The sequence below is a fragment of the Ornithorhynchus anatinus genome, chromosome 11 (assembly GCF_004115215.2).
Source record: "Ornithorhynchus anatinus isolate Pmale09 chromosome 11, mOrnAna1.pri.v4, whole genome shotgun sequence".
NCBI classification, from domain to species: Eukaryota; Metazoa; Chordata; class Mammalia; order Monotremata; family Ornithorhynchidae; genus Ornithorhynchus; species Ornithorhynchus anatinus.
In genome coordinates this window covers 48653033-48678504 of record NC_041738.1, presented here as the reverse complement: position 1 = coordinate 48678504, position 25472 = coordinate 48653033, and the positions used below count along the sequence as shown (strand labels likewise).

The 25472-nt window shown below is 41.8% G+C and overlaps 1 protein-coding gene and 1 long non-coding RNA gene across 3 annotated transcripts in view; one reads left to right on the top strand and one right to left on the bottom strand.

Moving 5' to 3' along the window:
• The window catches only part of CDH13 (cadherin 13), a 901878-nt gene that overhangs the window by 772731 nt on the left and 103675 nt on the right, over nt 1–25472 (top strand). For both annotated transcript variants that reach the window (XM_029074853.2, XM_029074854.2), the window contains exons 9-10: nt 3222–3404; nt 6626–6879. In XM_029074853.2, the coding sequence (XP_028930686.1) occupies nt 3222–3404; nt 6626–6879 (437 nt within the window). The remainder of the gene's footprint in view (nt 1–3221; nt 3405–6625; nt 6880–25472) is intronic.
• LOC114815030 overlaps nt 21291–25472 on the bottom strand; it is a 65080-nt gene continuing 60898 nt past the window's right edge. Inside the window, exon 3 of the long non-coding RNA XR_003762817.1 lies at nt 21291–21485. This is a non-coding gene — a long non-coding RNA (uncharacterized LOC114815030). The remainder of the gene's footprint in view (nt 21486–25472) is intronic.

The following is a 25472-nucleotide window of genomic DNA, read 5'->3' as shown; positions in this document are numbered from 1 at the left end:
CAACCGCTCACTTCAACTCTCTAACACCAACTTACTCACTGTATCTTGATCTTGTCTATCTTGCTCCCAACCCCTCACCCACGTCCTCTTTTTGGCCTAGAACTCCCTTCCCCTTCATATCCAATGGATGACCATGATCCCCATCTTCAAAGCCTTATTAAAATTCCATCTCCTCCAAGAGGCCTTCCCTGATTAAGTCCTCCTTTCCCCTACTTCCTCTCCCTTCTGCACGGACTATCCACTTGGACATATATCATTTCTGCTCTTGATATTCACTCCATCCTCAGCCCCACAACACTCATGTATGTTTCTATAAGGTATTGATTTATTGTAATGTCTGTCTCCTCCTTTATATTGTGAGCTTTTTGAGGGTAGGGAACATGTCTACAAGCTTCATTGTTCTGTTCTTTCCCAAGTACTACGTACTGTGCTCTGTATACAGTAAGAACTCAATAAATACCATTGATTGATTGATAAAATAGAAGTCGGTTTATCTTCAAAAATTAGTATGTACATTAATAATTCTTGAAAAAGTCCAATGGGATATTTGGGGCACAGAGTAAAATTATTCATGCAAAGTAAAGAACAATTTTCCCTGAAAGAATTAGAGAAGCAAAAAACCCCATATATTTTCAGTTTTAAATTAATGGCATGAAATCCTGTGAGGTAACCAAGCACAAGAAGCAAATTGCAATGCTACTCATGTAGGGTAAAATAATTTCTTAAGCACATTTGCCATGGTTGATGTTTTATTTAAGGTTGGTGATGTTGAGGTATGTTTGCGCACATTGAGACAAAACCAGAAAATTAAGACTCCTAAGTCGTCTGTAGTCTAATAGAAAGTTTCTAAAAGTCGCTATATCCCCTGGGAAGTTTGGGTAGTAAATTAATGTTTATAAAGTAATTTGAAATTGTGGAGTGGAAGTTGCTACAGAAATCTGGAGGATCATTATTTTGTTTTAAAGTGGAGTTGCACTGTATATTTGAATTCATAACAATATTAAAGCTTGTAATTGAAGCAGTAGAACAAGAGTATTTGATTAATCTACTTGAGATTCTAAATGGAGAGCATAGAAAAAAATGGGACTTTTATGGCTTTATACATGAGAATCAGAGAATGGTCCTTAAATAATGATTACAACCAATCTATTCCTTTTGCTTGTTAATTTTTTTCCTAACCCTGACGGGACAGACCTGACTTCCTTTAGTAGTCACTCTATTTCCTAAGAAGGGGCTCACCTTCTAGGTGAAGTCACTCTGTCTGGATCATTATGGGACTGTTCCACAGCCAATTGATCGACTAGAATCAATGATGTCTCCACCAAAGTTGAAGTTTCCCTAATGGATATGGTTAGCAGTTCAAGGACATCTGGGCTATCCCCTACTGCAGGAAAAGATCCCCATGCTGTATCTGTGTAGTCCCTGGGGAAAGATCAGTGAATATTCAGGGCCACTATTTTGTGGAGTAAATGTAGAGTATTAGAAGGCTCATGGGTGGAGCATGGCTATTCTCTCTTGAGTCTCTTTTTTAAAAAATGGTATTTGTTAAGCGCTTACTATGTGCCAGGTACTGTATTAAGTGCTGGGATAAATACAAGGTAATCAGATTGGACATAGTCTATGTCCCATGTGGGGCTCACAGTCTCAATCCCCATTTTACAGAAGAGCTAACGGCGACACAGAGAAGTTAAGTACTTCATGTGCCTCAGATAGCTCATCTTTAAAATGGGGATTAAGACAGTTAAATTAAGAGAAGTCAAGTGCCTCTCTGTGCCTCAAGTGGATCTCCTATGGATGTCACCTGGGGTTTAAAATATAAGAACAAAAGCAAAGTTTCTCGTACCCCCACCGTGGCGCATGGGGGCAATCAGCATTCTTGGGATCTTCTGCAATCAGCCTCTCTTTTATCCTGGGCCTACAGCCGGGACAGGACATCTCTAGGTGTATGGTCCACCAGCACTTCAAACTCAATATATTGAAAAACAGAACTCATCTTGCCGCCCCAATCTTTTTCTCCACCCTACGTTCCCATTAAAGTTGGCACTTCCCCAAGACAGTTGGCATCTGGCATATATATGCACTGGCTCTATTCCTGGTAGGACTTGGAAGAGTCCTTCGTCTTTTCAGGGCCAATGTTAAAAGGCAGGGTTGATCTCAGGTGAGCCTCCCATCTGAACCCAGAAAAATTAATGAATGTGATTCCTAATAGGACAGGGAGGATCTCTAGTTCCAGAACACTCTAAAGCTGAGAGGAAGTGAGATTTTGATCTTTAAATGAAGAAGTTTCCGTTTCAAACAATCCTTATTTACCTTTCTATTCAGGCTTTCAATTCCAGCTATGTATAGTTTTATAGAACCATAAAACTAGAAAACAGGGAAACAGCCTGGCCTAGTGAAAAGAGCAGGGGCCTGGGAGTCAGAGAACTTGGGTTTTAATCCTGGCTCTGCCACGACTGCTGTGTGATCTTGGGCAAGTCGCTTAACTTCTCTGTAACTCAGGTCCCTTATCTGCAAAAAGTGGATTGAATGCCTATTCTCCTTCTTACTTAGACTGAGCCCCCTGTGAGACCTGATTTTTATAAATCTACTCCAATGCTTAGTATAGTACTTGGCATATAGTAATGGCTTAATACCCCTCTCAGGGTCGCACCTGGAGAGTTTCCAGTACTTTACCTGTCTCAACTATGAGAAGGCGAGTCAAGCAGAGGCCTGTCTGTTCCATTCCTAGCTTGGGCAGTGGCTGGTGAGTGGAAGGCAATCTTCTACAAGTTAAAACTCACCTGTGCTGGGCAGTAACGGCATGGCAGAGTCAAGGGTGGAGACTTAAATCTACTGTGTGGAAAGAGGCAGTGGTAAACCTCTTCCATATTTTTACCAAGAAAACTCTATGGATACACTACCAGAGCAATCTCTGATGGAGGCGGGGTGTTCTGGGAGAGATGTGTCAGTGGCGTCACTGTGGGTCAGAGACAACTCGACGGCATAAGACAAGATGAGGATGGCTTAACAAATATTATTATCATTATATTTGCTAAACCTTCCAATCATCCTATAAGATACTGGTGGGTAACTCCAATACAATTTCTTCAAGTTCAAAAACTGCATTTAGGTCCACTCTAGAATTATTCATCTCTGTTGACGTTTTGAAACAATACCACTGTATGGGAAAAGGCTGGTCTTGCATTGAAAATGGGAACATTTTCTTCTTGTTTGGTTTTCAGTTCCAAGCCACAGTAAAGGAAGGGGTTGTTGGAGTGATTGTGAATTTAACCGTGGAAGACAAGGATGACCCCACTACGGGAGCCTGGAGGGCAGTCTACACCATCATCAATGGAAACCCAGGACAGAGTTTTGAAATACACACCAATCCACAAACAAATGAGGGAATGCTCTCCGTTGTTAAAGTAAGCAATGATAATATAAAATAATAATATTTTGTATAGTGCTTTTATTTTTCCAATTATAGATTTTTATCGTCATTATTTGAATTTATCCTCACAACATCCCTCTGAGGGAAGTAAGGGAACTCAATTATTATCCCCATTTTACGTATAAGGAACCTGAAGCTCAGAAAGTTTAAGTGGCTTGTCTGACATCACACATCAAGCCAGAGAATAATGGTGGTATTTGTTAAGTGCTTACTATGTGCAAAGCACTGTTCTAAGCGCTGGGGGGATACAGGGTGATCAGATTGTCCCACGTGGGGCTCACAGTTTTAATCCCCATTTTACAGATGAGGTAATCGAGGCCCAGAGAAGTTAAGTGACTTGCCCACAGTCACACAGCTGACAAGTGTTAGAGCTGGGAGTCGAACCCATGACCTCTGACTCCGAAGCCCAGGCTCTTTCCACTGAGCCACGCTGCTTCACTGAGCCACACTGCTGAGAAAGAGCCAGTATGAGAACCTAAGTCATCTGGCTCCTAGTCACATGCTTTCTCCACTGCCTATCCTAGATTAGAAGGCATTTAGAACTATGGGGTAAATTTAAGTTGTGCACCATATTGGTTTTGAAAGCTAACTGGCCCACAGAATTTGTTATCCTTCTGACAGAAGTTTACTTGTAATATTCCTTATTCCGATCAGACCACATATCCTCTTGTTACTTCCAAACCACTAGGCTAAGAGAATACAAGCATCTACCTAACTGCATCTACCTTCAAAGTTGTCCCACATGGTTTCCCATTAAAGACTCCAGAGAGACACTAGATCATGCATTTCTTTTAGTCTTACAACTGACTTTCCACAGGCCTGCTGAATGATTTCCATGAAGTCCGCCATGGATTTCTTTGAAATTCTTGGCACATGATTCAGTACTTTTTTCATGAATGGCTTAATGGATTTCATTGCTTATTAAGGTCAAACTGATTCAATGGATGGGAAACTCAATTTTTCTTCCTGAAACTCTCCTATCGTGCTTTATCTAGCTTTCACAACTGTATCTCTTTTGCTGTTGTCATTATGTCTTTGGCACATCAACTGGCTTCTGACCTTACAAACTGTATCACGTTTGTTCAGTCGATCTGGAGGATCACAGGGGCCCTAGGAGATCATCTAGTCTGTGTCTCTGCTCCTTGACATGAGCCCACTGTAAACACCTAGAGCCTCTTTCACATTTTTTCGTGATTCTTAGGAAAGGTGATTCCACATTCCCCTCAGTATCCTATTCCGTGGTGTCTCAACCAAAACAGAGCTAACATTCATTTATTCGTTCAGTTGTAATTATTGAGCATATACCATGTGCAGAGCATTGATTTTGAACAGTAAGAAATCTTACAAGCTGGGTTATAAATGGAAACCCTAGAAAGGTCCTGTCACCTGTTAGATGGAACACTGGACTAAAGAGTGAACAAGCTGAAATATGGACACAGGCAGATGGAGTCTCAGCAGAGGAAATGATCGCAGTCACTTGGAAATGATCACAGCTACTCCCTCCTTTATCCAGTCTGTACTGAGAAGATACAAGCAGCTGTACAGGGCATACTGGAGGAGGGAAAAATTGGAATGAAGGATGATGAATCGTTCATTTCACCTCTGTACCTAATGGGGGCATAACCAGTATTCTCTTGGGCCCAAGTGAGAAAAGAGAGTGGATGATATGGCTGCTTTCATTTAAATCAGATTTTATAATAATAATGTTGGTATTTGTTAAGCGCTTACTATATGCCGAGCACTGTTCTAAGCGCAAGGGTTGATACAGGGTAATGAGTTGTCCCACGTGAGGCTCACAGTCTTCATCCCCATTTTACAGATGAGTTAATTGAGGCACAGAGAAGTTAAGTGACTTGCCCACAGTCACACAGCTGACAAGTGGCGGTGCCAGTATTCGAACCCGTGACCTCTGACTCCCAAGCCCATGCTCTTTCCACAGAGCCTAGTATTTTGACATTCCAATTTACTGAATCATTTAAGTCAAAAAGCATAGTTGGGGGAGGGGGGATTCTAGGAATCAAGTGATAAACCCTGAATTAACATCAAGAGAAATCTATACTGACATTTTTCCTTTTGTTATCTAAAGCTATTTGTGTTGCAACCTATGGGGGAAATTGGAACTTTATTGGAAAAACTCCATTTTGTCTACAGTGAGTGTGAGCCACTTGAGGGATAGAGTCTATCTCTCATTCCCAACTGCATGCTCTTTCTCAGCATTCAATACAGTACCCTGCATACAGTAAGAGCTTAATAAATGCTACTACTACTACTATTTTTATTCTCTATGAATCCGAAACAGTTTTTATTCCTGGAAAGAAAACTAAAACAAAAATGGCTAGGGCATCCAAGATTTCCCAGACTGTACTGACAAACTCCTCTTCCTGCGAGAGGTTAGAGATATAGCTCAGGGGAATGGGACATCAGTAATGCAATCTAGTTAACTCACCCTCATTTTATAGTTGTCATGGATTAGAAAATACTCAAAATACAGGTAGCTACAGGAATAGATGAGTAGGAGAAATAAACTATTTCAGAACGTTGGTTTTTGGGCCTTTTTTGAAAGAGGCCCTAGCAATGTTTTAATTCTTTTACTGTCTTCTGACATTAGAGGGACCTGGCAATATCGATCAATATGATTTATTGGACACCTATTGTGTGCAGAGCACTGAACTAAGCTCTTGGGTGAGGATAATGATATTCGTAAACAGAATCCCTCTCCTCAAGGAGCTTACAGTCTAGCAGACTGAAACAATGTAACACCTGTAATATTTGAGAAAATACAAGGCTTGGAGAGAGTTAGTGATAATGAACTATTTATTTATCTGCGGGGAAGGGAAGGAGTATAAATGAGCCATTCAGTCAAGCAAATGTCTTGGAGCTGTATCTAGGAGTACTTGTGCTTTTAGTCCAACTTAACCCAAACTTCCTGGTTATCTACATAGACGGTACTTGAAGGAATAGAGCATATGATTGTCTTCTTATCATTTGAGTTGATGAATTTTCAGAATGTCGAATGGCTAGTGCTGCACCCATTAATTAGGGTCAAGAGAAGCCAGTATTTTGTGTTTTCCTTAAATCTACAGTTTCAAAATAAACGAAACAATGAAATCAAGCCTCTGTCCAGCTCTGAGCTGTGGCCCATGTGTTTAAGAATGTGTACATGACTGTACTAAGATGTCTTGATGTGTTTTTCAGCCCTTGGATTATGAAATTTCGGCTTTTCACACACTGCTGATCAAAGTAGAGAATGAAGACCCATTAGTTCCAGATGTTGCCTACGGACCCAGCTCCACAGCCACAGTTCAGATTACCGTCTTGGATGTAAACGAAGGTCCAGTGTTCCATCCAGATCCCATGACTGTGACTAAGCGGGAGAACATCTCCATTGGCAGTGTGGTGCTGACAGTGAATGCCACAGATCCCGACACCCTGCAGCACCAGACTATTAGGTGAGTACAGTTCATCTTCAATCAAAGTCTGTAATCGTGGGAGATAGAGGGAAGGTGTCAGAATTTTGTCATAATTAAAAGATTTTGGATGTAAAACAGTGAGTCAGATTGACAGTGAATGATGGAAGACAATGTCAAATATACAGATGTCACAAAACAAGAGGATAGAGGCACTGTCCATTCATTTGAAATGTAAATTTTTCCACTCCTCAAAAACCTTCAAAGGCTAACTACCTCTGCATCAACTCATTCATTCATTCATTCATTCAATAGTATTTATTGAGCGCTTACTATGTGCAGAGCACTGTACTAAGCGCTTGGGATGAACAAGTCGGCAACAGATAGAGACAGTCCCTGCCGTTTGACGGGCTTACAGTCTAATCGGGGGAGACGGACAGACAAGAACAATGGCACTAAACAGCGTCAAGGGGAAGAACATCTCGTAAAAACAATGGCAACTAAATAGAATCAAGGCGATGTACAATTCATTAACAAAATAAATAGGGTAACGAAAATATATACAGTTGAGCGGACGGGTACAGTGCTGTGGGGATGGGAAGGGAGAGGTGGAGGAGCAGAGGGAAAAGGGGAAAATGAGGCTTTAGCTGCGGAGAGGTAAAGGGGGGATGGCAGAGGGAGTAGAGGGGGAAGAGGAGCTCAGTCTGGGAAGGCCTCTTGGAGGAGGTGATTTTTAAGTAAGGTTTTGAAGAGGGAAAGAGAATCAGTTTGGCGGAGATGAGGAGGGAGGGCGTTCCAGGACCGCGGGAGGACGTGACCCAGGGGTCGACGGCGGGATAGGCGAGACCGAGGGACGGCGAGGAGGTGGGCGGCAGAGGAGCGGAGCGTGCGGGGTGGGCGGTAGAAAGAGAGAAGGGAGGAGAGGTAGGAAGGGGCGAGGTGATGGAGAGCCTTGAAGCCTAGAGTGAGGAGTTTTTGTTTGGAGCGGAGGTCGATAGGCAACCACTGGAGTTGTTTAAGAAGGGGAGTGACATGCCCAGATCGTTTCTGCAGGAAGATGAGCCGGGCAGCGGAGTGAAGAATAGACCGGAGCGGGGCGAGAGAGGAGGAAGGGAGGTCAGAGAGAAGGCTGACACAGTAGTCTAGCCGGGATATAACGAGAGCCCGTAATAGTAAGGTAGCCGTTTGGGTGGAGAGGAAAGGGCGGATCTTGGCGATATTGTAGAGGTGAAACCGGCAGGTCTTGGTAACGGATAGGATGTGTGGGGTGAACGAGAGGGACGAGTCAAGGATGACACCGAGATTGCGGGCCTGCAGGACGGGAAGGATGGTCGTGCCATCCACGGTGATGGAGAAGTCTGGGAGCGGACCGGGCTTGGGAGGGAAGATGAGGAGCTCAGTCTTGCTCATGTTGAGTTTTAGGTGGCGGGCAGACATCCAGGTGGAGACGTCCCGGAGGCAGGAGGAGATGCGAGCCTCAAGGGAGGGGGAGAGGACAGGGGCGGAGATGTAGATCTGCGTGTCATCTGCGTAGAGATGGTAGTCAAAGCCGTGAGAGCGAATGAGTTCACCGAGGGAGTGAGTGTAAATGGAGAACAGAAGAGGGCCAAGAACTGACCCTTGAGGAACTCCAACAGTTAAAGGATGGGAGGGGGAGGAGGCTCCAGCGTAGGAGACCGAGAATGATCGGCCAGAGAGGTAAGAGGAGAACCAGGAGAGGACAGAGTCCGTGAAGCCAAGGTGAGATAAGGTACGGAGGAGGAGGGGATGGTCGACAGTGTCAAAGGCAGCAGAGAGGTCAAGGAGGATTAGAATGGAGTAGGAGCCATTGGATTTGGCAAGAAGGAGGTCATGGGTGACCTTAGAGAGAGCAGTCTCGGTAGAGTGGAGGGGACGGAAGCCAGATTGGAGGGGGTCTAGGAGAGAATGGGAGTTAAGGAATTCTAGGCATCGATTGTAGACGACTCGTTCTAAGATTTTGGAAAGGAAGGGTAGTAGGGAGATAGGACGATAACTGGAGGGGGAAGTGGGGTCAAGAGCGGGTTTTTTTAGGATGGGGGAGACGTGGGCGTGTTTGAAGGCAGAGGGGAAGGAGCCCTTGGAGATTGAGTGGTTAAAAATAGAAGTTAAGGAAGGGAGGAGGGCAGGGGCGATGGTTTTAAGAAGGTGAGAGGGAATGGGGTCCGAGGCGCAGGTGGAGGGGGTGGCACTTGCGAGGAGGGAGGAGATCTCCTCTGAGGATACTGCAGGGAAGGATGGGAAAGTAGGGGAGGGGGTTGTTGGGGGGAAGGGGAGAGGCGGAGGGGTGACTTTGGGGAGCTCAGACCTGATCGTGTTGATTTTCGTGAGGAAATAGGTGGCCAGATCATTAGGGGTGAGAGATGGGGGAGGGGGAGGAACAGGGGGCCTAAGGAGAGAGTTAAAGGTCCGGAACAATCGGCGGGGGTGACGGGCATGGGTGTCGATGAGGGAGGAGAAGAAGCTTTGCCTGGCGGAGGAGAGGGCAGAGTTAAGGCAGGAAAGGATAAATTTGAAGTGTGTGAGGTCGGCTTGGTGCTTGGACTTTCGCCAGCGGCGCTCAGCAGCTCGAGCGTAGGAGGCGGACGGAGGAGGTGATCCAGGGCTGTGGGTTAGTGGCGCGAGAGCGGCGGAGGGAAAGGGGGGCGAGAGAGTCGAGATGAGTAGAGAGGGTGGAGTTGAGAGCGGAGACCTGATCGTCGAGAGTGGGAAGAGAGGACAGGGCGGCAAGGTGAGGCGAGATGCTATTGGAAAGACGGATCGGATCGAGAGAGCGGAGGTCTCTGTGGGGCAGTAGCGAAGATTTGCAGGGGGAGGGAGTGTGAGAGATGAGGCAGGTGAGAAGGTTATGGTCCGAGAGAGGGATTTCAGAGTTGGTGAGTGAGGAGATAGTGCAGCGGTAGGAGATGACAAGATCGAGGGTGTGACCGAGTCGGTGAGTGGGCGCGGTATGGTGGAGGAGGAGGTCGGCAGAGTCGAGGAGGGATAGCAGGCGGGCGGCAGAGGAGTCGTCGGGTACATCCGTATGGATGTTGAAGTCTCCAAGGATCAGAGTGGGCAGAGAGAAGGAGAGAAGGAAGGTGAGAAAGGGGTCAAGGTGGTTGAAGAATCTTTCCATCACCAGGCCTAATCTTAAATATTACCTCTTTTTACCCTCTCTTCATTCCTTTCAAGCTGACCTTTTAACTATATGTTGCTCTCCACCATCCCGTCTCTATCTCGCCTCTAATCTCTTGCCTCCATTCCCCTAGCCTGGAACTTCCCACCTCCTAATTCTCCAGACCACAGCAGAAGCATCTTCAAAGCTCTCCTCAAACCCCACCTCCTCTAGGAAACCAACCCCGATTAAATCCCACTACTCCATGTTACATCAATCCAGCAGCCACCCTTATCAAATATGAATTTATAGTGTTTATTGAGTGATTACTCTCTGAAGAACCCTGGACTAAGCACTTGCAAGAGTACAATAGACGTGATCTTTGTCCTCTAGAGGTTTACAGCCTAGCCAGGAAGACAAACATTAAATTATAAGTGGGGGAAGGAATAGAATATAAATATGTGCAAATAAGTATTTACAGGAGTTGAGTACCTAGAGCTTAGGCATCACAGAATTGCTAAAGTGGTGATGGGGGTAAATAGAACAAATTTACATTTATTTCACTCTATGTTGGAGAAGCAGCATGGCATAGTGGATACAGCATGGGCCTGGGAGTCAGAAGGTGATGGGTTCTAATCTTGGCTCCACCACTTGTCTGCTTTCAGACAAGTCACTTTTCTTCTCTGTGCCTCAGTTACCTCATCTGTAAAATGGGAATTGACACAGTGAGTCCCACCTGGGAGACAGGGAAGGTGTCCAACTCAATTTGCTTGTATCCACACAAAGACTTAGTACAGTGCCTGGTACATAGTAAACACTTATCAAATACCATGACTTTTGTTGTTGGTTTTGTTTAATTATTCTGCTATTTCATTCCTTAATACCCTTGTTCCTTTGCCTGCTCCCACTATTTGTTAGGAATTATCATCTGCCTTTCATTTCTAATAGATTGTAAGCCCCTTGAGGGCAGGGAACATATACTTTGCTTCTGATGTACTCTACCAACTACTTAGTACAGGAGTCTGTATTAAGTAGCTGCTCATAAATACTGTTGCTGGAAAAAAACCAAGAAAGTTGTCTTAAATTCCCATATCTTACCTAGGCATTTGTCAAATCCTTAACTGGTCACCAAACAAACCCTCCAACTAGACAGTGTTCTTTGACTGTGTAAGTTTATGTAAGTGCATTAGTTAATAACAGGAGAAGGAGCAAGGCATAGTGGATACAGCAGGTGCCTGAGAGTCAGAAGGTCATGGGTTCTAATCCTGGCTCTGTCACTTATCAGCTGGGTGGTCTTGGGCAAGTCACTTCACTTCTTTATGCCTCTTTTACCTCATCTGTAAAATGGAGATTAAGACTGGGAGCCCCATGAGGGACTGGGACTGTGTCCAACCCAGTTTGCTTATATCCACCCCAGTGCTTAGTACAGTGCCTGGCACATATTATATATTACTGTAATTATTATTATTATGAGTCACTTATGAACAAAAACAGAGAAACAGTAGTGTATTGAAATTTAATTCCTCATACATTCATACATATTTCTAGAGATTCAATTTAGGGATTGAGTAGTAGCACCTCCTATATTTGAGAATAAAAAATCAATTATAAAACTATTCTGTGATAGATGATTTGTATTTGATGTGAAAGTGATATGAGCCTAATATAATTCAATCAACATATTATGGCTCCTCTGTTCCTTTACATTGAAGAACACTGCTTTGGAAACCTGAAAATTATTTTCCTTTCCCAATTGGAGATTATCTTTGGAGTAGAAAATATTCTAAAGGAGCTAGATGATGCTAAGAGAGAATACATAAATCCAAAGTGTAATTATTTTTTTTTTGCCGCTAATACTGGGAAAGGAGCTGAGCAGTTTTACATGTATATGAACACACTTTCACTGGGGAGACCTTGTACCTTAACTCAGTGTAGTGTAGTAATACAATTCTCAAATGTCTTTAAAGGATTTCAAATGTAATTTTGGGTTTTTAAAATAGAAGTCTGAATAGATGATTCTTGTCCAGGAAGAAAGAAAGAAAAGAAATCATTGCTAATATGCTGCCTAAATGCATGTAAACCTACTGGGGCCCATCTCAGGAAACAGTGTGCCCAGGCAAAAGTTAGAGAGAACCAGAGGAAAATATAAAGAATTCATACTGCCCAAAGTTCATGAGTTACAACCCTAATCAAGGATTTCAACTCTTCAAATCACCTTGGAAAATCCAGCTAATATAGTGGGCTATCTCATCCTTTCGCAGCTGGTGCCCCTGAGATCACTGCCATTTACAAACTGGCTTATCTAAAGGATGACTTTTAACAGGTTACTCTTCCTGCTTTCAACAAAATGCAGGCTTTTTTATTCATTCACTTCACTTAGCTGTTTTCACGTCCACCATCACTCTCCATTCACCATTGCCAGAGATTTCCGTTGATGGACGGACAAGCACTGTGAAATCTATATCACCGTCAACAAAAGCAATATGACCCTTAGGTGCATTATTCAAAGCCTGGCACTTGTCAGAAGAATTCCTTTACTCCCTTTGGGGTTGGTGTTGAGCTGAGCAAAGACAGGGCTAATATTATTGACAGGTTGAACTGTTTTCATGGGAGCTATTTGGTAAGAAAAGGCTCATTAATTATTTGCAGCCTTTGATCTTGCACAGCAAGGAGAGAGACCCCAGGAGAGCAGACACTGTACGTGCTATGTATCAGGAAAAACTCTGCAAGGGGATTTTCTGCTAATACTCTCTTGCTACCTGTTTTCCTCAGTCAGACAGGATGACCTTGTGAGGTTTTTAATGATGCTACTGGGAGCCCAAATCATAGGAGGTAAGAACCGATCACTAGTAACATTAATGTACCGCTCCGATAGAGTTCAGCATTTAGCTGACAAAACAGTCTAGGAAAATCTTCCTCATTACTTCCTTCTGCCAAGAAATCCTGACCCTTAAACAGCAGCAACTTAGAAGCTGAATCAGAAGACCTTAAGGTTCTTCTTTCATGACACCTTCACTATAACTCCCTTTCCCCACCCTTGCTGGATGGAGTCTTGGCAGGGACTTGTAGAGATGAGCTCTGCCATTTGACTATTGATAGCATCCAAGCCCGGCTTAACGGCAAGAGCACAGGCTTCAGAATCAGGGGAAGTGGGTTCTAATCCTGGTTCTGCCACTTGTCTGCTGGTTGACCTTGGGCAAGTCAGTTTGCTTCTCTTTGTCTCAGTTACCTCGTCTGAAAAATGGGGATTAAGACTGTGAGCCCCATGTGGGAGAGGGACTGTGTCCAAACTGTTTACCTTGTATTTAGCCCAGAGCTTAGAACGGTGCTTGGCACATAGTAAATGCTTAACAAATACCATAATTATTTTATTATTATTATTATTATTATTATTCTGAAGCCATATGGTCAATTTCAGCCTCTGTGCCTGAGATTAACTCGATACTGTTGGCCAGGTTGGTTGCTTTCCTAATCCCCTGCCTACAGGAAGTTTGATTTTTAATGTATTAGCAGCTTAACATCCAGGAGCAGTAGACACTCTGTCCCTTGGAGACTGGCCATTTGCAGGTTTCAGGTCAGTTCAGACGCTTCCATGGGCAAGCCAAGGCTTCATTGAGACCTGGTATCAGGCTGCGGTTCTGAGGGCCCAGAACCATAGTGAAGCTGGCTTTGCCACAGATGTGATCATCATCCCATGTTGACTGAGTTTTCACAAGGCATGTGGGTTTGGGCTCTATGTTGTTTATATTAAGTTTAGAATATTTTGGAGGATGGAGTTGCTGAGGCTTGCCTACCTTTTACTAATTGCCATGGCCCCCTCCCCTCAGCTATTCTTTAATTCCATTTCACAGCCATATTTTTATGGTACTTATTAAGTGCTTACTATGTGCCATTTACTATACTAAGTGCCGGAGTAGACACAATCAATCAATCATTCAATGGTATGTTTTGAGAGCTTACTGTGTGCAGAGCACTGTACTGAACACCTGAGAGAGTACAATACAGCAGAATTGCAACACGTTCCCTGCCCATAACAAAAAGTCCATGTCTCCCCCCACACTGGGGCCCAAGTCTTAATTCCTATTTTAAAGATGAGATAATTGAGGGACAGGATTTAAGTGACTTGCCCAAGATCACCCAGCAGACAAGTTACAGAGTTGGCATTAGAAGCCAGGTCCTCTGATTCCCAATTTTATGCTATTTCCACTAGATCATGCTGCTTCATGATGCATTTTGCATCATTCTTGGAAACTCCTCAAACTCTCTTCATGTAGGAGGGCAAGAAGGCCAGCAGTCACCCTGAAGTACCACTGCGTACCTTCAACTCCTCGGAGCTTCTGGTCAGGCCTCCTCTCTCCCTGGAAATGCAGCCTGAGGTGGCTGCGTTGTTCAAGTGTCTGGGGGAGTTCACAACTCGCCAACTTGAGCCAAAGACTCTGTGATTGAAGCAGTAGTGCACCTGCTCTACTCACCTATTAGTACTAATCATAATAATTGAGTATTTGTTAAGTCCTTACAATGCCAAGCACTATACCGAGCACTGGGGTAAAGAAGCAGCATGGCGTAGTGGATAGAGCACGAGCCTGAGGGTCAGAAGGTCATGGGTTCTAATCCCAGTTCTGCCATTTGTCGGCTGTATGACCTTAGGCAAGTCACTTAACTTCTCTAAGCCTCAGTTACCTCATCTGTAAAATGGGGATTGAGACTGTGAGCTCCATGTGGGACAAGGGACTGTGTCCAACCCAGTTTGCTTAAATCCACCCCTGCATATAGTACAGTGCCAGACACATAGTAAGCACTTAAATGCCACAATTATTATGATTATTATACAAGATAATCAGGTCAGGCATAATCCAGCCCCCATTCAGGACTCACAGTGTAAGGGGGAGGGAAGACAGGTATTTTACCCCCATTTTACAAGTGAGGAAATGGGGGCCCAGAGAAATTAATCGATTTACTACCTGCAAGTACACAGAAGGTATGTGACAGAGTTGGGTTTAGAATCCTGACCTCCCGGCTCCCAGGTCAACAGTTTACATCGTGCTCTCTAATGCACTAATCAAAAAATGTAGAACCCAAAGCGTGGCTCAGTGGAAAGAGCCCGGACTTGGGAGTCAGAGGTCATGGGTTCTAATCCCAGCTCTGCCACTTGTCAGCTGGGTGACTGTGGGCAAGTCACTTCACTTCCCTGTGCCTCAGTTACCTCATCTGTAAAATGGGGATTAAAACTGTGAGCCCCACGTGGGACAACCTGATCACCCTGTATCTACCCCAGCGCTTAGAACAGTGCTCTGCACATACTAAGCGCTTAACAAATACCAACATTATTATTATTATTAGATTCTGGATGCTCTGAGTTACTGCCCTGATCTTATATATATTCTTCATAGGGCAACCCAAATGAATACGTGGTGAAATCATGTCCAACACAGAAATACTTGGATAGGAGCTTCCTATTTATTTTCTCCGATGATATAAAAATCAAAGGGAACTTGCACTTTCAAAGACAAAAAGATGAAAAGAGAGTAAAATTGACTTGTTCAATGCCAAATCAACAAAGATTGTCATTTCCGAAGTCTAAGACATTATCTGTGGAGGTAGCAACAGCCACAAAATGATTTACAGAGTTGAGATCTGCTTCAACTCAGGAACAAATTGCAAGGTAGGAATCACAAAATAATAATGACCACTAATCTCGGGCAGAGGTGAGGAACAATGACCCTCTTGCATACCAGTTTATTGGAGGAGAAAAATCCACCTTTTCAGCCAACTTTGTGTGTAAACAAGCCTCTAAATGTCACCCAACCTGTAATAGAGCTTGATTTTCCCATTTTTTGAAGGGCAGATAATTCAGGCAGCAGGGTTGTGTTGGGCTGAGTTATCGCACAATGGAAGGAAATGGTGATTCGTCGGGGTTTGCCAGCACCCCGACTCCTTGCAGTACCATAGAGCTGAGCGCCAAAATAAGGGAGAACAGCATGATTAGGAGTTAGAGTACACACCTCAGAGTCAGAAGGACCTGGGATCTAATCCCAGCTCAACTCGGATTCATTCAACTGTATTTATTGAGTGCTTACTCTGTGCAGAGCACTGTACTAAGCACTTGGAAAGTACAATTCAGCAATAAAGAAAGACAATCCCTGCCCACCCAGGCTTGTCTGTTGTGTAATCTTGGGCAAGTCACTTAACTTCTCTGGGCCTCAGTTACCTCACCTGTAAAATGAGGATTAAAAGTGTGTGCTCCAAGTGGGACAGTGACCGTGTCCTACCTGATTAACTTGTATCTACCCCAGTGTTTAGAACAGTGCTTGGAGCAAAGTAAGCACTTAAGTACGATTATTATTATTATTATTATGTCCATCTCTTTGCCTTAAGGAAACTGATGGTGATTGCTATAAATCACCTGAGGTTGGGATAGAATCTATCACAGGGCCCAAGTGTACCTGGAGATGAGACCAATCAGTCAGTGGTTCCTCACTAGCAGACAGGTTTGTATGGGTGTACCATTTTCCCATCGGGCTGGAGTGCATGGATTTTGAAGGCAAATGTAAGCATATTAAAGACCCTCCTTTTCAAATTTTATAAAAATCCATTTGAAAATTTGGTATGATTCATCCACTAGATATGAAGCTTCTCAGTTCTCTTTTTGGAACCGTTGAACCACACTCAAGGCAAAACCTCTAACGGCTACCACTTTTTTTTTTTCTTTTTTAATGCTATTTGTGAAGTTCCTCTATGTGTCAGGCACTGTATTAAGTGCTGGGGTAAGTACAATTATAATCATGTTGGACACAGTCCCTATGTCACACAGGGCTCCCAGTCTTAATGCCCCATTTTACAGATAAGATAACTGAAGCATAGAGAAATTAAGTGACCTTTCCAAGGTTGCACAGCAGACAAGTGGTGGAGCTGGGATTAGAACCCAAGTCCTTCTGACTCCCAGACCCATGGTCTTTCCACTAGTCCACACTGGTTGTCCACATCAAACAGAAATGCCTAACCACTGAATGTAAGGCTCTCCGCCAGATGTTTTCTTACCACCCCAGGTGATATTTTGGCTCCTCCCAACCTCTCTTCTTGATGTATCTCTCTTCCATTTGTGACCCACTGTGTATTTTTTCCTCTTCCTGGATCTCCCTCCCCACTAAAACCCACCAATGTCCTTCCCCATCTGCAAACCCCTCCTTAAATGCCACCTCCTCTAATGAGCATGAGCAAATTGATCCCTACCTTCTTGGTTATGTCATTCCCTGCAGCTACCCTGAACACATTTGGTTTTAGTAATAATCTCTAAACTTTCATGCTTGTTCCCGGAGAATACTTACACTTCAGCTCTGCCTATCTCTCCTGTTAGATTATAAGCTTTTTGAAGGCATTGATTGAACCTTCAATGTATTTTATTTTATTACACAATACAATTTATTGTATTTTCCCAAATGTTTGGAGTTCTCTACCCAGTAGGAGCTCATTATATACTCATGATGATGATGATTAAGCATAATGTTCCCAAGTGTTTGGTATTATACACCCAGTAGGAAATCATTATATACTTTTCATGATGATGATGATGATAAAGCATAATGAGTTGAGGGAAGATTGAGTAATCCCTAAATCAGCACCTAAGAGCTTAGAGAAATATTGACATTTACAGTGAAAAGGGTAATTGTACTTTGTAGAGCAGTATTGCTGCTTGTACAACAGTGACACAAATGATATCAAAGAGCCAGTGGTTCCAGTTTGTTTTTTCAATAATTATGGTATTTTTGTTGGTATTTGGTAAGTGCTTGCTATGTGTCAAGCACTATTCTAAGCAATGGGCTTGATACAAGGTAATCAGGTTGTCCCACCTGGGGCTCAAAATCTTATTCCCCATTTGACAGTTGAGGGAATAAGTCTGTAGTCTTGATGCAAATTGAACCTAAGCTTTGACCACTGACAATCTGAATCAGATTCAGATTTCTCAAGATACTCATTTCTGAGAAATGCCAATCATCCTGGATTGATTTCTATCAGGAACTATACAGTTCAGTCAGTTTTTCTTCTTGTTCTTCAAATTTTCATGTTTTAAGCTTAGTGATAGAAGACATTTGTAAGCTTAGACAAACTGGAGAAGTTAACAGTGAAAAATGCAACATAGAGAGTTTGAAAAACTTCATGTAGATGAGATACAAAATTGAATATGGTTGCTTAATTCAACATAAAAGTGTCCAACAAAAAAAAATATTAGAGTTAGAAGAGTCGTAACCAGAGATATCAGAAACCAGCAGCTAATGATCATCTAAACTGTTCTGTACATTCAGGGTTTACTGTGAGCAACTTTTGAGTCAGTTTTTGATTTTTCCTTGGAAAGCAGTGTGGCTCAGTGGAAAAGAGCCTGGGCTTCGGAGTCAGAGGTCATGAGTTCAACTCCCAGCTCTGCCACTTGTCAGCTGTGTGACTATGGGCAAGTCACTTAACTTCTCTGTGCCTCAGTTTCCTCATCTGGAAAATGGGGATAACTGTGAGCCTCATGTGGGACAACCTGATTACCCTGTATCTACCCCAGCACTTAGAATAGTGCTCTGCACATAGAAAGTGCTTAACAAATACCAACATTATTATTATTATTATGGTATTTGTTAAGCACCAACTATGTGCCAGGCACTGTACTAAGCACTGGAGTAGTTACAAAATAATCACATTGGGCACAGTCCATGTCCCACATGAGGCTCACAGTTGTAACCACATATTACAGTTACAGTAACTGAGGCGCAGAGAAGTGAAATGACTTGCCTTAGGTCACACCAGAGAAAAATGGCAGAGCTGTAATTAGAACCTAGATCCTCTGACTCCCAGCTGTATGCTCTTTCCACTAGGCCATACTGCTTCTCGGTTGAATTTCCACTGAAACTGCAAGTGTTTTATCACTAGCCTATGCTCTTCTGCAAAATTCTCATCCCTCTCCGTCTCCTAACATTTTACCAAACCAGTAGCCTCCAACTAATTCTAATTCATCACTCATTAAACAATGAATAATGAAGTTTCTAAATGTTGATTTCTTCATCAGATCTCTCTGTTCCTTCTGGGCCAGATTTAAGAGTTTAATTTTGGGTGTCTCTTTCCTACCTTTTAAATTTTAATCAGAAGTTTTGAGTGTATGTGTCAGTGAGAAGTTAAAGGCCAAATTTAATAACATTTCTACCTGGGGAAATTAAAGCAGAGCCTTACTCTGCTGAAATCCATTATTAACAGTTGATCTTAATTATACATAGTAGCTGACCTCGATAATATTTCTTTTTTCCTTGAGCGCAGTGTGGGTAGTTCCTTCTTGTTTCTACAAATCCAGGACTGGTTCAAAGTATAAATAAGATATTTATAGAGGTGTCTTTGTAATTTTTAATTAAAGTGATGTTCTCCAGTTTTATGTTTTATGGTAGCAATACATTTTTATATCCATTCTACTGTTGGAATTTTAATTATTTATGTAAATATATTAATGCAACTTTCATCTTGGTAAGTGGTATAACTTTATGCTGGGAAAATATCACCAGTGCCAAAAAAAAAATTTTCATTATGGTCTTGAAGCCGGTCTAATTAATTAAATAACTAAATTAAAAAGGCTTTAAGTCTTGTCTGACAAGTGCAGGTTGCTAAAAATAGGATCCTTGCTACTATAATGCTCTGTGGAATGGAAACTTTTCATTTTTAGATGCAATTATGTGAGTTGAATTAGATTAAGGCCCAGCAACTGACCTCTGAGGACACAGTTGAAGGCTTATTTTATAGATCAAATGACTCATATTAAATTTCTTCAAAGGCAACTTCATGCATTATTATGAACTTGATATATTCAGAACCCTATCAACGCCTTGATTTCCAAGAGTCCGATCTGAATTTTACAACACAGAGAGCTTCATCCAGTTAGCTAAAATTATATAAGAACCAGAATAGTGTTTAAGCAATAGAGTATAAGCAAAAGCGCTACAGATAGTTGCAAGAATATAAGTGCGTAGTTAGTTCAGAGGGTCGGTGTGAGAGTTGGAGAGCTACTACCAGAGAACTCCTCTTGAGACTGTAAGCTCCTTGAAGGCGAGGATCATGTCTACTATATCGGCTCGTCCAAGCTCAGTAAATCCATGGATTGACTGAATGGAAAAACTAACTGGGGAACGCCACCTGGAGGATATGTGATTTTTAGATGGGCTTTGAAAGATCTTTGGAGACCATCCTTCAGATCACCTCCTCCAAGAGGCCTTCCCAGACTGAGCTTCCCCTTTTCCCTCTGCTCCCTCCCCTTTCTCCCCTTCACCTCTCCTCAGATAAGCCCCCTCAGCACTGTGCTCATTTGCTCATTTGTATATATTTTTATTACCCTATTTATTTTGTTAATGAGGTGTACATCCCCTTGATTCTATTTATTGTGATTATGTTGTCTTTTGTCTATCTCCCCAGATTAGACTGTAAGCCTATCTTTGGGCAGGGATTGTCTCTGTTGCCAAATTGTACAATCCAAGTGCTTAGTACAGTGCTCTGCACATAGTAAGCGCTCAATAAATACTACTGAATGAATCAATGAATATGAAGGGAAAAAGAGTTCCAGGCAAGAAAAAGGGCAGAAGGAAGGGGTCTGAAGGACGAGAGACAAGAGAGAGGCACAGTGAGTTGGTTTATTTAAGCTATATTGCCTGTTTAATCAAGATTTTGAAAGAGTATTTTTAGTAGGTAAAGAATCTGCAGGATGCACTTTCACAATGTAACCATTAACATTGTGTTTAGTCATTTTAAAACTTAAAATTCAGTGGAATAAGAAAATGGTCTTCCTGAATTATCCCGATCGAGCCTGTTAAACTGCAGGACCATGTGTCATGAAATCACAAACCATAAATCATGCAACTAATTCAAGATACACATTTTGTACTTTGTTGCCAGCTTATTTTCAAGTAAAACTAAGAATCCTGTTTCAAGAATGAGGAGCCAATCCACATTTCTTATATACAAATCTGGGGTTTCATTTCATCTTACTCTGAAGCAACCTTAGTCATTTTAAAGTTTCCAAGGATTATTGAACATCCAATTCACCACACTTATTTTGGAGGGCCATTCAGAAATTGAAAAGAAAGCTTACCTAAAAAGACAGGAACAATGGGATTAAATCAAATGCATACATGCATACTGATGCCAAACTACATTAAGCCTAGTATTTACTTAATCACTTAATAATCACTTGTAATTACTTAATAATTACTTAATTACTGAATAATTACTTAATTACTTAATAATTACTTAATCACCATCACTTGTAATAAAAGATTACAAAATCTTTAATAGATTTTTCAAGGATTGTCTCCAGACAGTAAAATACAAAGTATTTGTTTTATTTAGAGAAAAGAGAAAAAAATAAGTTGCCACTGAAGATTTCAGCCTTCCCCTCCTAGAGCTCTCTACACTGTGACTTGTGCCAGAAAGTAACAGAGGCTTGGGTCTCTGTTTCAATTTACAATTTGAAGAATCCATCCGGGGAGAAGATAATGTCCAACTCTGCTCTGTGGTTATGCTGCAGGAGACAATGAGAGAGCAAAAGGAAATTTACTTCAAAAACACTGCTTTCATTCTTCACCTCCTCTCACAATTTTACATTAGAGTTCATTGGTTGGGTATGAAAAATAGGTTTGGCAGTGAGGAAGATGAGCCCCCAGACTAGAAAGGAGTCAACAGTTTGGCTGTCTAATATCCTGTAGCAAGCATCTGATGTTTTTATATCCTCACTCTCCATGTTCCTGTGAAACACTTTCAGAATTTGATTCCCAAAAAGACAGCGATGTGTTTTTCTTTTACACTGAAGAGCATGAACAGAGAACTGATCATAGAATCAAAACAGCCAGCCAGGGCCTCACTTCCTACAGAGTTTCAGAAAGGGGAGATGTAGCAGAAACCATAATATATTTTTTTCTGGTCCAGGTGAATTGGTGCATCTTGTTTATTTAAGCATCACCAGGGAAAGAGCTGTTAACCAAGTTTAGGGTTTAGAGCGGGAGATCCTATTTTCATAAGGACCCATTTCCCACTCGATAACTTCAGTAAATTATTTTTCATAGTAAATGGATTCAGGTTTCATCATTTTGCTCATCTCTCTTGCTTCCTTCAAACTAAGAGAACTCTTGTTAAAACAATGGATAACTCAGTGTCACCAGGCTTGGTTTGTCATGGGAAAACACTGGGAATTTGAACTCTGCTATGCATCTCCTCTATCCAACCCAATCCAATTCTGTTACCTCCCATCACTGAGGTTTTATTAAACTGATAGCAAAGAAATATTTTATTAGTAGCAGAACATGTGTCATCAGTAATGTCCTATAATTCCCATTTAATTATACATCTGCTAAAATATAGATACTGCAATTGTATCCCAAGATACTTAATTTACAGTAGGGTCCATTGGCTTTTGCTCTGAAGAGGTCATTGGTGACTGAAGAGAGTGCTTTTATGGTGGATGGGAGGAGTCAAAATGAAGTGAGTAAAGTAATGGGTTTTTCTTTCAGTGTTAAGTCTAATAGGTCTCAATGATAGATTCAATTTAATTTAATTCAATTTAATTTTCAATTGTAAATGTCACACCCAAGGAACACATTCTGCCTGTAGAGTAAACCACCACTGAGGAGATGAGAATCCCTGATGCCCACATGATTATTTTAAAAGTGAGTGAACAAAGAGTATGTGACCTGTTGTTGGGTAGGGATTGCCTCTATCTGTCTGTTCCCGAATTGTACTTTCCAAGTGCTTAGTACAGTGCTCTGCACATAGTAAGTGCTCAATAAATACAATTGAATGAATGAATAGTGTCTTTAACCCCAAAAGGTTAAAAGTGAGAAGTCAATTTTAGCAGGTGAAAAGAATCTTATCTGTCTCTTCCCTCACTCATCCTACTTCTGGCCTGAAACTCCCTCCCTCTTATTGGACAGATAATCACTCTCCTCACCTTCAAAGCCTTGTTAAAAGCACGTCTTCTCCAAGAATCCTTCCCTCCCTAATCCCTCATTTCCTCTTCTCCCACTCCCTTTTGTGTCACCCTTGCATTGGATTTGTACCCTATATTCCCCCTTCCCTCAACTCCACAGCACTTATGTGAAGCAGCGTGGCTCAGTGGAAAAGAGCCTGGGCTTCAGAGTCAGAGGTCATGAGTTCGACTCCCGGCTCTGCCACTTGTCAGCTGTGTGACTGTGGGCAAGTCACTTAACTTCTCTGTGCCTCAGTTCCCTCATCTGTAAAATGGGGATTAACTGTGAGCCTCACGTGGGACAACCTGATTACCCTGTATCTCCCCCAGTGCTTAGAACAGTGCTCGGCACATAGTAAGCGCTTAACAAATACCAACATTATTATTATTATGTACATTCCATAATTTAATTATATTAATGTCTGACTCTCCCTCTAGACTGTAAACCCATTGTGGTCAGGGAAACTGTCTACTAACCCCTGCCTAGACTGTAAGCTCGTTGTAGCAGGGAATGTCACTGTTTACTGTTGTTTAGTATTCTCCCAAGTGCTTAGTACAGTGTTCTGCTCATGGTAAGCACTCAAACACAATTGAATGACTACCCACTGTTACATTGTACTCTCCCAAGTGCTTAGTACAATGCTTTGCAGACAGTAAGTGCTCAATTAATTTGACTGACTGACAAGAATAGCAATAGATTCAATCATTCAATCATATTTATTGAACACCTGTATACAAAGTACTGTTCTAAGCACTTGGGAGAATACAATATAAGGATAAATATTGTTGCCCAATTGTACATTCCAAATGCTTAGTATAGTGCTCTGCACACAGAAAGCACTCAATAAATCCGATTGAAAGAATGAATAAACAGACACATTCCCTGTCCATAGCGAGCTTATAGACTTGAGCAGGAGACAGACATTAATATGAATAAATAAATAAATTAGATCTGGTCTAATCGCCAGGTCTGCAAGACATATATACCTCAAAGTATTTGTCGCCCAAAGTTCTTAGTTATCCACACCATTCTGATGGCCTTAGATGAGGGGTAAGTCATTATTTTTGCCCAGCTAACAATTTCACATTTTTAAGTGCCTGAGAAAAATGAAGAGGGTGGAGGCATAAACTCCCTCATCTGTGAAATGGAGGTAAATTAACCACTTTCCCTCTCTCTTAGATTGTGAACCCAAGTAGGAGAGAAACTGGGTCTGATCTGATTATCTCTTACCTAACCCAGGGCTTTGCACAGTGCTTGGCTTAATAAATACCATTATTATAACAATAATAATTATTATTAGCCACTGAGCAGCCCAGACATTTTCTTTTTCAGCCTAAGCAGACCGAAAAATATGGGAACCTGCATAGAAGAAGTTTCCAGAAGGATATTTTCCTTATGGGCCTCAAAGGAGAAAATTGGGTGTGATGTGTTACACGGGTTTGTGTGAGGGACAGATAGTCCAGGCTGATGAATGTGTCCCCATGGTGAAGTTGACAGAGTTTGTTCTAAATCCAATCAATAAAGTTTACCTCAGGAGTACTTAGGTTTCTCTCTCAGTGAAAGACAGAGAGAACTGAGTCTAAGGTAGATAGAAAAAGCAAGCATTTATCATTTCTGGAGGTAAATACACATCTCATGATTTGGAAGAAAGGAAAGCAGAACTGTAAGCCCTATGAAATATTTAAAAAAGAAATAGATGTTCTCTAACAGTGGCCAAGATGTAATTGATGCCCTCTGCTATCAAAATTAGAAAAATGAGCTCAAAAATTGCAGCAGCAAAATAGTAATAATTATTACGTAGCCACAGTCTGCTTTCCTAAAAACTGAAATCTGTTCGGGGTACCATACACCACATTTAATAACTGCAGGTAATCTATTGAGAAATATGTTTTTAAATTAGCCAAAAAATCAAAATAATTGATATTCTTTTAGGATGACCAGATTCCTGACTCATGAGAATGAATATATTATTTAAGAAAAGTTCAATAATGTTTTCTCCCCCTCCCAACCAAACAACATTATTCCACATAATGTTCAAAACCATCATGGCGTTGAAAATGAATGGCTCTGAACTGTGGAATTATATGACACATTTTTCATGTCAGTGAGGAGACAGTATTGCCCTGCTTCCCGAAAAATATAACAATGAGGTATATCAGTTTCAAGTTGAAGTAAGAACCTATAATAACTCACTTTGTCATTACTTCAGTTTAGGCTGGTTGCAGTTATAGACTAAGAATGGTAAAGGGTAGAATATCTCAATTATTAGTGCTATCAAGGATCGTAACTAGAGGAAATGTTTTTGAACTCTTCAGTTCTGTTCTATGTTGTATGAAGTGTGACTCTGTGCTCGGTGTAGCACATTTTTTATTTTCCTGAATATCTTCACAATTCTGTATTTCCATTCAACCAAGGAAGATCTTCAAAGAGTTATTTTGTATCCTTAAGGGAAAGTATGCATGAGGCCAAATAGATACAGATGTAGCTCTACAGATGATGTGTTACGTTACCATGGTTCCCTGCAGGCAGAGGCCAGCCTATCAATA